The sequence below is a fragment of the Xenopus tropicalis genome, chromosome 4 (assembly GCF_000004195.4).
Source record: "Xenopus tropicalis strain Nigerian chromosome 4, UCB_Xtro_10.0, whole genome shotgun sequence".
Classification (NCBI taxonomy): Eukaryota; Metazoa; Chordata; class Amphibia; order Anura; family Pipidae; genus Xenopus; species Xenopus tropicalis.
Window position 1 is genome coordinate 59992334 of NC_030680.2, and position 11989 is coordinate 60004322.

General features: G+C 38.1%; 1 protein-coding gene across 1 annotated transcript; it reads right to left on the minus strand.

Moving 5' to 3' along the window:
• Positions 1–2000: 2000 nt before the first annotated feature.
• LOC116410399 lies at positions 2001–11051 on the minus strand. The gene is made up of 16 exons (XM_031900789.1): positions 11004–11051; positions 10730–10783; positions 10199–10252; positions 9092–9145; positions 8928–8981; positions 8538–8588; positions 8237–8275; positions 7236–7277; positions 6921–6974; positions 6477–6530; positions 5709–5762; positions 5524–5577; positions 4460–4513; positions 3507–3560; positions 3331–3393; positions 2001–3248 (listed from the first exon to the last, which is right to left on the minus strand). The coding sequence occupies exons 8-16, from the start codon at positions 7252–7254 to the stop codon at positions 3100–3102; spliced, it is 555 nt and encodes a 184-aa protein (XP_031756649.1). The 5' UTR covers positions 7255–7277; positions 8237–8275; positions 8538–8588; positions 8928–8981; positions 9092–9145; positions 10199–10252; positions 10730–10783; positions 11004–11051; the 3' UTR covers positions 2001–3099.
• Positions 11052–11989: the final 938 nt, after the last annotated feature.

Below are 11989 nucleotides of genomic sequence, written 5' to 3' on the forward strand. Positions count from 1 at the left end.
CATAGACTTGTACAAATATATACAGTTTAGGAAGACAAGTACTGTACTATAACAATCAGGCTAATATGATTGCCAGTGTGAGTATAATAATAGCAGTCTCTATAGTAAGGTTACTAGATCACTTGGAAATTCAGGGACAATTCTAACAAACGCATGATGCAGGGCTGCACTGATTTGTATGTACACTAACCTCCATAATGTTTGGGACAAAGACACATTTTTCTTTGATTTACCCCTCTGCTCCTCACTGTAAAATTTTAAATCAAACAATTCAGACATCAATAAAGTACACATTCCAGACTTAAATTTACAGTTATTTGCATACATTTCAGTTTCGCCATGTAGAAATTGCAACACTTTTAATGCATAGACCCCCTCATTTCAGGGCACCGTAATGTTGGGACAAAGTTATGGTAGGTTTATTAAAGCAATCATGTTTAGTACTTTGTTGCATATCCCTTGCATGCAATGACTGCTCTAAAGGTGGCCATACACGAGCAGATCCGCTCGCTTGGCGATGTCGCCAAGCGAGCGGATCTTCCCCCGATATCCCCACCTACGGGTGGGCGATATCAGGGAGCATTTAGGTAAAAAAAAATAATAATCCGATCGGATTATGTGGGCGGCAATGGGGCAGTCGGATCGGGGACCGCATCAACGAGCCGATGCGGTCCCCGATCCGACCAGATTTTCTAACCTGGCCGATCGAGATCTGGCCAATTTCAGGCCAGATATCGGTCGGCCACGCCGCTCTGCTCTCCCCATACACGGGCCGATTAGCTGCCGAATCGGTCCAAGGGACCGATATCGGCAGCTATAGTCGGCCCGTGTATGGGGACCTTAAGTCTGCGATTCATAGACATCACTAGGTGCTGAGTATCTTCTGTGCTGATGCCCTGCCAAGCCTCTACTGCAGCCACCTTCAACTCCTGCTTGTTCCGGGGGATTGTCCCTTTATGTTTCCTCTTCAGCATATGGAAGGCATGCTCAACTGGATTTAAATCAGGTGGCTGGATTTGCCATTCAAGAATGTTCCTTTTTTTAGCTTTGAGAAACTATTGTGTTGCCTTATGGCTGTGACACACTGGGAGATTAGCTGTGCCACAACAAATCTCCCTTGTCTCGGGCGACTAATCTCCCCGAAATGCCATCCCACTGGCTAGAATGTAAATTGCGGGTGAGATGGAATACACGGCGGTGTGATTTTCCGAAGTCGCCTTGAGTGGAAACTTTCGGTGACTTCGGCAAATCATGGCGCCACGTATGCGATCCCACCGGGCGATTTACATTCTAGCCGGTGGGGTTGCATTAGTCGCCCGCTACAGTGAAGATTTGTCGCAGGGCGACTAATTTCCCCGTGTGTCACAGCCCTTAGCAGTATGTTTGGGATCATTATCTTGTTGCAGGATGAAGCGCCATCCTAAATATCATGGTGCATTTAAATGTGATGAACTATATATAAGAAGTGTTGAAATTTGTAGTAAATCTATAGTGCTACTTATGCATGCAATGCTGTGCAGCAGAACAATAAAGTCATAGAACAAATAGGTTAATACAATAAGAAATACAAAGTACAGTTAGTACTGTTGCAATTAGTGCAGCCCTTGCTGCTTGATTTGCTAGACGTGTCCCCAATTTGTCACATGATCTGGTAACTTTATAACATTCCATCTGTTTATTACATTACTATTTTACGTATTAGAGGACAAGCATGCATATTGTTTTTGCATTTAAATAATACACTTCTAGACTATATTTTTTAGCTTGTGTTTTATACTTCCAGTCAATGTATTCTGTACCAGATTGCATATTGCATGTTCTGACAGAATATTGCCAGAGCAGTCTGTGCACTAATGTATTAGCCTGTATAATATTTTCTTAGTGTATACTATAATGCAAGACTGCACGTTATATTACCATCCTCTTTGTATGTTAGCTGTGCATGTGATATGCTGTTCTGGATGATGATGGCCCTACCTTAGACAACATGTGGCACCAAACTAAATTCTTCACCCATCTCAAAGTATGAACAATATTCTTGTGTTTTTTATCATTATAAATTTTTTTTTTTAAAACATTACAAGCTTTCATTTGTATTAGGAATGCACCAAATCCATCATTCTTGGAATCAGGGAAAGAACAAATTCTCCAGCAAAGATGGACGTAGTAACAAAGTCATTCAGGCTGAAGAAAGACCCAGGTTCACTATGTTCAACGTTCTTGTCTTAATGAAACCTGCCTGACTGTCAGGATCAGCCAGGATTTGATCACCACTTGGGGTGTTCCTGGCGGCGTGCATTTGCCTCTGTAGCCACTGGAGGCATTTTGGGCGGTCAGTTTGATTCTTCTCTTGTCGGTCATCTGCTTTCTGTCTGCTCCCTTGGTCATTAATTGTTTCTTGTGACCCTGCCTCCGTGTTCCCTGTTCCTGTGACTATTCTTGTTCTTGCTGGTTCCAAGCTCCAGATTTCCGTGTCCTGTTCCTGCTTTCTACCCTGTTCCTGTTCTCTGGTGTCCTTCCTAGTTCTACATTGATTTTCCGGTTCTGACCTTGGCCTGTCCTTGACTTCACTTGACTGCCGCTTGCTCTGACCTTTTGCCTGTTTTGGATTCCGCCTCTGCCTGCCGTTCTATATTCAGTGTGTATATTCATTGTGTCCACTGTTACGTCACTAGTATTAAAGTTCTTCACTATATCATGGCCTCTGACACCAGTTCTGTGATTTATGGATACACTCCGGGTTACGCAGTCTTCAGGCTCCCAACTTCCTGGTACTCCACGGCGTCTCCTCAGGGAGATCGTGACACTCACTCCTAGTTTATCCAGAGGAAGGTGAAAACTCTCATGTCAATCGTCTATGAAGATTCTTATTCTGATATACAGTATCTAGTAGAATTAAGTCTAAAACATCTGCACTTTTCTGAGTTTCACCACTCATCCAAGTGGCTTCTTCAGTTCAAATGGTAGGGAACTCCTCGGCATTTAAACCCTTGATCACAGACCTTGGATAAAGTGACGTTTCAGGCCCCTCTTGGCATTTTTTCAATCTTTTCTTCACCAGTTATATCCAGGAGTTGCAAAAAACTGAGGGGAGTGCAATTATGCAGCACCCCCTCCCATGCAAAAGTGCTTTAGAGCACCAATGGCAGTTAATATCAACACGATCACCATTATTACAAATAATGTTGCCGTTATGTTGTGATGTTTCTGCTTTTCATTTTCTTCTCTTTCTGCTTCAATAATTGCATCTATAAAAGAAAATAAATGTGTGAAAAATTCAGTTATAATGGCATCTATGTACAAATATTTAAATAAAGGGTAACTTCATACTTTTCTCCTTTTCTTCCGCCTTAAGGGATCTTTCAGAAGCAGAATTGTCGCTTTCCTTTTCTTCTAAAAAAGATGAGAGATAACATTTATTATTCTAAAAGCCACTGCCCCTTAACACTACCCATAATAATTACCCATTAGTATGTCATAGATTATATATATCTAAATATACTTACCTTTTTCAGAGGGTGGTATGTGTCTCATAATTTCACTTCTTCCTCTTCTGTCCACTAAATATTAAACAAAGCAAGATTTATGATTGATGTTTTCTTAAGTCATAAAACCCCAAATGTCATTGCACAAACCAACATTCCCCTTTCCATTATTTTGATCTCCATACCTTAAGTCTATTAAAATGCATTTAAACATTAAATAAGATTGTTTTGCCATCAATTTGGCTTATTATTATTATGTTGCTGTGAAAACCCGACCTACTGTTCTTCCACTTCAGCTTATTCTTCTGCTTCTTCTTTTTCTTGGCACCCCCCATTTTCTAAGCACTACTCCTCCTACAGTTTTAGGGGTACAACACCCAAACGCTCCACTTTTATTGGTTTAAATTTAAACTGCTGCCATTCTTTAACTATAAATCCTAGAGTCCTTAAATGTTGCAGATTAGGTCAGTGAGTAACTTCAGTTCCAGGTTTAAAAAGGGCGGAGTCACCAACCACCAATCAGATGTCACTCATTGACTTTCAGTTGAAAATTTTAAATTGCTGCCATTTAAACACTATTAAAACCAGGGTCCCCAAACTTTGCACAGTGGTTTCTAGTATATACTTGTGGTCCAAGGTTAGAAAAACTAGATGGAGCCAACAACAGCCAAAAAGATTTCATTCAGTGACTTTTTTTAGTTTTTTGTTTGTTTTTTTTAAACCAACATGAAGTTTGTTCTCAAACTTCCCTTTCTAGTTAATTATTAGCATCATTTATACCCACCAAACTGGTAAAATACTATTATGGTCGCAACCCCACCTGCTATTGAATATATTCAATACGGAAACTCGTTATTTATGTACAAAGAATACTGGTATTTTGCAGCAGTGAACCTATTAGGTTTTCATGATTAAAATGTGAACTAGGTAGTTTTTGTATCTCTTTTGTATTATAAAACCTGCATTGTACTTACATTCATCTATTGCATCTGTAAATGTCTTGTATCGTTTCATAACACTTTCTTTCACTGTAACAAAATAAATATTTTAAAATATAAAATCATAAAGCATAATGGTAGCTAAATATTATCAGACTTTAGTTTTAGTTTGAAGGGGTTATCTATAATGAACTTTAAAGGAGAAGGAAAGGCTAAGTCTCTTGGGGGTGCCAAAATGTTAGGCACCTCCCAGTGACTTTAATCACTTACCTTGTATCCCAGGCTGGTGCCCCTGTTAGGAGAGAACAACACCAGCCCGGGGTACCTGCAATGAGGGTTTTCTCTTCCTTCCATCTTTGCGCGCTTGTGCGTGCGCAGTAGAGTGAAATGCGGAACTTTAACAAAAAAGCCACTCAACTGTGCATGCACCGGCCCCAGGATTCAGAAGACTGGTGCGGTTTTCTCCTAACAGGAGCACCAGCCCGGGGTACAAGGTAAGCGATTAAAGTCACTGGGGGTGCCTAACATTTGGCACCCCCCGTGATTTTTACCTTTCCCTCTCCTTTAAGACTTTTACTTTATTACAGAAATACATATTTGGTAAAACTGAAGTGCTGAAAATGAGGTCCATGAATTACACCATAGAGTTCAGCTTATAAAAACATTCAGAGATATTATCATTGAAATGACATTTTAAATTTAAAGGTAAAAATAAGAAATACTCATTGGAGATTGCCAATTTATTAAGGACTCCCCATTGATTATAAGTTTTTTGCTGAAAACTGTGCCGGGACAGGGGTCCTACTGTAGGAGCGATCTGGGCCGGTGCATTTTTCAGTGAACAGAAGCACAAGCTTGGGGTCTCACTTAAGGGATAATAATAAGGGGTCCCAAATTGGCACACAAAAGTGGTTATAGCTTTCCTGCTTCTCAAAGTAATTTGACTGAAATACATTGGAAATATGAAATATATATTATTCAAGACCCAAGACATTTTAGGCCTTGTATGTATGATTTTAGGGACATTTGTATGGCAGCCAACAATATTGGGCATTGCCAATAACACGATTCTGGCACATTATATTTATTAATATACTTACTGTTTTCAGGAAGGTTCTCAAATCTGTAGTTGTATATGTTCCCTGATAGTTTTGCTACAACAAAATGAATACAAAGATGTTCATATATAGAAAATGTTCCACTTATTAACAACAGATCTATAACTGGTAAATTAGCATCAGTCACTCTATAAAAGTTCATGTTTGTGTATCTGTATGGTACTCACCTTCACCCAGTGCCTCTTGATAGTCTGAATAGAGCAGCTTCAGCTTTTCTATTGCTGAAATACAAATAAAAACCATTTAGCAGAGAAAAGTCCCATTGGTGGCGCAGCATGAACAGTAAATGCTAAAGTCTGAGGGGATCACAAGGGCAGAGCATGGGAACTAAGTAAGCCTATGGCTGTCTCTTAAGGTCCCCATACACGTGAAGATTCGCTCGCTTGGTGAGATCACTAAGCAAGCGGATCTTCACTCGATATCCCCACCTACGGGATGGGCGATATCGGGGAACGTGTAGGCTAATTCGATCGTTTGGCCCTGGGGCCAAACAATCAAATTATATTGGCAGCAAAGGGGCAGTCGGTTCGGGGACCACATCAACGAGCCGATGCGGCCCCCGATCCGACTAGATTTTTAAACCTGCCCGATCGAGATCTGGCCGATTGCAGGCCAAATATCGGTCGGGCAGTCCCATCGACAATGCCCATACACGGGCCGATTAGCTGCCAAACCGGTCTAAGGGACCGATATCGGCAGCTAGAATCGGCCCGTGTATGGGGACCTTTACTCTTATACTGGCAGGCAGACATTGTTAGTGTAGGTTACCTATGGACAGTTAATATAAGGCATATATATATATATAAATATATATATATATGTATATAACATATGTGTATGTTGAATCTAAAACAAAACATTCCACCTTTTCCCCCAGATTTTTATGGTGGAAGATAATTACAGTGAATCCCATAAGAAGCAAAAAACCTACTTACTGTCATTGTCTATTATCTGTACATTCCAGGTCAGATTCTTCACCTGCTCTTTCACTGAAAGAAAAGAAAAAATAAATGTGAATTTTCAGCTGATATAGCATGTAGCTTTGTTATACTAAATGTGAAAAATATTAAATCACCGCCAAATGCTCAAATTATTAGTATATTAAGGAACCTAATGCTGCAATGTTGATCCACCAAGGGGCAGATTCATTAAATATTAAAGTGAGAAAAATAGAGGGATTCCCAGTAGTTTGATTTTCAGTTTTGTATTTGTTATTGCTTTCCTGATTCAACCCCTGAGTGATTAACCCTTGGTGCAAATTGTAAGTGGACAAATGGTTATTTAGACAAATGGTTATTTTTGAACCAAAATCCAAAATTAACCTTAAAACCCATTTTATGTTTTTTACTTTTATTACAGAAATGTTTCACTCTACTTACACATATCATAATATTTTTCGCCAAGAAGTCTGTTCATCTTAAGATTTCTTTTCACTAAAATAAAAAACAAAGAAATTAATATTATACTGCATACAATGCTCATAATGTGATAAAAACAAAACTATTCCTAAAATAAGACCTTTAACTGTTATTGTGTCTAATACTGGGGGTGGGAAACCTAGGAAAGTATAGCCAGGCCTATCCAGGCTGCAGTAACTATTATACAAATGAAGTTTTTCTCATAGTGTAAGATAAGAATGCACATACTTTCAATATAACCAGAACTTGTTATAAAAATATAAATATCATACTCACAATTCTTGACTCTTAGCATCTTGGCATCACTGCTTGTAACATCTAAAACAAAGGAAAATTGTGAAAATTATTAGAAAACCCAATTAAAAGAAATCAGAGCAGTATAAAAACTTATAGATTTAAGTGAATATGATATGGTGGCGAAATCAAAGATCAGCCACGTGTGTTTCTGCTTACACTAGTCAGTCATAGTTACATTTTATATTACATGTTGAAAGTTATAACACTTTTGGGCTTATTTATCAATTTTTGAGTTTGTGAATTTGAGTTTGTTTTTCTAAATCAAATAGACTTGAATAATAAATGGTCACTTATTTATTAAAGTAAAACTATACCCTTGAACAATGTAGGTATCTATAAAAATATATTGCATAAAAAAGCTCATATGTAAAACTCTGCTTCATCTAAATAAACCTTTTTCATATAAATATACTTTTTTAGAAGTATGTGCCATTGGGTACTCCTAAATAGGAAAGTACCATTTTAAAATTAAGGGCCATCTCCTGGGACCATAGGATTCACAGTGCACACAAACAAGTCAAGGCACACATACATGCTAGGTCACATCAGTCAATTATTGGACAGAGTTCAGTCTTTTGCTTTCACATTACTTCCTTTTACAGTTAGAGCTGCATTATTTCCTGTCAGCTGATCTCTGAGGGAGCACACAGCCCATCACTAAATGGTGGGTCAAGGGAAAGGATGCAAAAGGGAAATATTTTCGTCTTTGAGAAAGGCTGCAGTGGCAGCCGAAACGTTAGATGTTATGTTGTAAGTAAAATAAATCTCTTCCTTTTAAGTCCTGTGAGTGCGGTACCTTCCATTTTGTATATATATATATATATATATTCCAGTTTGGCGAGATTCTGTAATAGGTCACTTAACATAATATAAACTATCTGTTGGTTAAGTATTCATTCTGGGGGTATAGTGTTCCTTTAATAAGGATAACTGACTATTCTCTTTGTGGAACCACATAAACATGTGAAATGTACTCATACCTTCCTTATTGTCTGTGTCCGGTGGCCTCACATCATTCTCTGTTTTAGAAATAAATGACACACAAAACACAGGTTAGATTAGATGTTTTCATTTTCTTCCAATTCTTGCAGGTGATACATGCCGGAATTTTGCCCGCATACGGAGCAATGGGGAGAGGAGGCGCAGAAACTTTAGCACGCCCTCTCCCCACTGCTCCATATGAGATGGTTAGATAGGGCCAGTCTCTCGTACATTAAATGAAACACCAACAAATTATCATAATAATGAATCAATTACCATTAAAACATGTAAATGACTTACTTTTCGGGGTTATGTTGTATTTCAGCAGCAATAATTCTGCTTTTCTTCTCACTGAAACAAAGAAAATGGCCCATTTTTGAGAAATTCTTATTCTAATAGAAAGATCTGTAATCTTCAAAAATCATGTATTAGAATATTAAATATCATATATCTATTCTGAATAATATTAATTAAGGTGACTTTAGTTTGAATTTTTAATTTGATATTTTAATTTGAATTACAGAATGCCTTTTAGGTTTAATGGGTAATGTAACAAAGGCAGACAGCTTGCACCGGGTCTAGTAGCCCATAGCATCCAATTCAGCAGACATTTGAGAGGTTACAGTGGGTTACTAGACCTGATGCAATGTGTATTACATTGCCTTATATGCGTTAACTTTGTATACTTACATTCATGCAGTGTTTCTTTAAATGTACTCAGTTTTTTGAGCAGGCTTTCTCCTACTGAAATAGAAAATAAGTATAATTAAATAATTTATAATAAATAAATATGCATTTGACTAGAAATTCATGGCGGCATCATAAATATCTGATAAAATCATTTTCCTACTTACTTTTTTCAGGAACATTAGCCAACCTGGATGTAGGGAAAGTCCCTCTTTTCTCCACTAAAAAAAACCCAAATATTGTATGAAAATGTGTTGTTGTTATATATAAATCTGACATTATAACAACAAAACGTTTATGCCACTTTACTAAGGGGATTCAGCTCTCAGTATATTATTCGGGCAAATATGAAAATAAATACTAATCTCTAATTTACACATTTATACATCTAAATACTTAAAAATAATTACAACATTTTTTTATTACTGGCTGGCTGTAAATACTGTTGATCCTTTTCCGTTCTTAAATATATATTTTAAGAGGATGTAAAGGCAAAAATAAATGGTGAATTGAGCTGCAGAAGATTGCTCATTTTAAAGAAACGGTACAGATTTTCTAACTAAAGTATATTGAAAATGTACTTCTTTTTAGGTGGAGAAGCAGTAAGTGCAATTTTATTTTTACATTTACATCACCTTTACTATATTATATATATAATAGTTAGTGAGTCAAATCAAGTGCAGGGGGCAGTGGAGAACTGGAGGTATGCGCAGAGCAGAGAGAAGACAGGAGGAGCACAAAAGATAGTAAGGATGAGCAGCGCCGGATTTGTTATCAGAGCTCCCTGAGGCCGTCCCCATTCGCACCCCCCCCCAAACTTCCATATAAACTCACATACAGAGCAGTGGGGAGAGGTCCCCATTGCTCTGTATGTGAGCGAAATTTCAGTGCAGTTTGGGCGGCATGCTGCCCCTAAATTTGTGCCGCCCTAGGCCCGGGCCTTTGTGGTCTCGCCACAAATCCGTGCCTGAGGATGAGATATCAGAAGAGCCATGCTGCTAGATTTCACACGATTGTGAGCACTTATTTATGGTGCTGCTAAGATTCTTTAATAGGTCTCTTATTATAATATAAATATCTGCTGCTTAGATAATCATTCTGAAATTATAATTTTCCTTTAATTCCTGCTATTAGCAAATGGTAAGTACAGGGCTTTCAGAAACAAATATTTTCACAATGACAATGAAATGTGTTGTGGCCAAAATCTTTCTTGCCCACCTAGCACTTTCATATATACTTTCCCATTAAGAATATGAAAATGTTGCTTTACTCACCATCATCCAGTGCTTCGTTGAATTGTCTGTAAGCTTTCAACAATTCATTCTCCTCTGAAATAGAGAAAAAAAATATTACATAGAAATTTTCCTTTAAGTTTTAGGTTATGCCGCATGGGGCAGATTTTTGGTCGCTGTGTGTGGCAGCACATTGGCCAATGCAATGGCTCCAGGTGCAGATACATCCAAAAACTTTAGGGGCAGATTCTGGGCTTGAGTTTATCTGCAGGTTGAGAAACCGCCCTGTGTGGCATTAGCCTTTATCTTCCAGGGGAATAACTTGTGTATTCAGTAGACCTATAGCACTGTTAGTAAATCTCTGTGTCTGATCCACACACAACATTCATTCTGTAACCACCCCATCTCACTTTCCTCTCCAGTGATATCTACTATATAATTACTATATGTGGTAACTATATTTCTATGCACAACATATAGCAAATACATGGAATCAATTCCTAAGTGTATGAGTTTATAACATAATTATGGCATCAGAATTACTTTTTAAAGAAATATTTAAAATCTACTTACTGTCCTCTTTTGTTTCCTTACTCAGCTTAGCCACAACATACACCTCTTCATCAACTAATAGAAAGTGAAGACATAAAACATAGGTTACTGAAGGGTCAATCAAAATGCCTTACCAAGTTGCTTTAATACATAATTAGTATTATACAGAATAATAAGGGGAGAGGCTAACGCTGAACACAGATTTGTTATAGGCATTATGGTAAAAGCTTTGACTTACATTAATCTAATTATAAGTATTAATAATGTATGACACAAATATTCTTAGTATACTTACATAATTCATAATATTTTTCTGCAATTAAGGTGTATTTTTTAATATTATGTTTCACTGAAACAAAAAGAAAGAAGAAGAATTAAATAAGAGATTGGATGCAGGAACTTAGGTTTCTACAGAAGTAGGTTCATGCATTTATTTCCCTTATGGCATTACCAGGTGATATTTTCACTTTAAACTATACACAGGGTAAAGATATAGTAAGATATTCTGTTATTTAGGTTGGTGCTGCATTTTAAATAAAGTACAACAAAACCTTAGGTTTAAAGTTAAGTGTTATTCACTTAGGAGGTCAATTTGTTGGAGGGCATTTCCTGTGAATATAACTGCTATCCTCAGACCGTGGGTTGCCATCTTTCCCAGCGATACCCTACACCAGGGATCCCCAACCTTTTTACTTGTGAACCACACTCGGATATAAAAAGTGTTGGTGAGCCACACAAGCGTGACCCAAGGTCTTTGGAGATGCCAAATAAAGACTGTGATTGGCTATTTGGTAGCCCCATATAGAGTGCTAGCCTGCAAGAGGCTCTGCTTGGAGTAAAACTGTGTCTCTATGCTTCCAAAATTTGCCTTCAAGACAGAAGTTTAAAAATGGGCACCCACTTTGAGGCCACTGGGAGCAAGGGGGTGGGGAGCAACATGTTGCTCCCAAGCTACTGGTTGGGGATCACTGCCCTACACTGTAGTAAACTGTGTGCTCACTCAGTAGAATCAAAATTGGAACTTTAAAATTAAAGTGGGAAAGATGGCGGTGCGGTGATAAAAGGAATAGCACCTAAGTTTAGTGATAATATTCCCCAGAGGTGCACTATAAATGGGCACCCCAAGGTAATAACACTTAGAACTAGAGAGGAACATTTCCTGAAGAAAATGTGAGTGGTGCTTGCCGTGGCAAAACTCGTGCCCCAATATTACAATGTTTCCTTCAGTTCTCTGTGACAATTGCCCCTGCTGGGGCAATTAACCGCCCACCCCTCAGAAAA

What these genes read in the sequence shown, in the direction of transcription:
- LOC116410399 (XM_031900789.1), bottom strand. An exon ending in CGAAAAATATTATGATATGT is followed by an intron (nt 6,531 to 6,920) that starts GTAAGTAGAGTG and finishes CTTTTCTTTCAG; the next exon opens with TGAAAGAGCAGGTGAAGAAT. An exon ending in TCAAGAGGCACTGGGTGAAG is followed by an intron (nt 5,578 to 5,708) that starts GTGAGTACCATA and finishes ATTTTGTTGTAG; the next exon opens with CAAAACTATCAGGGAACATA.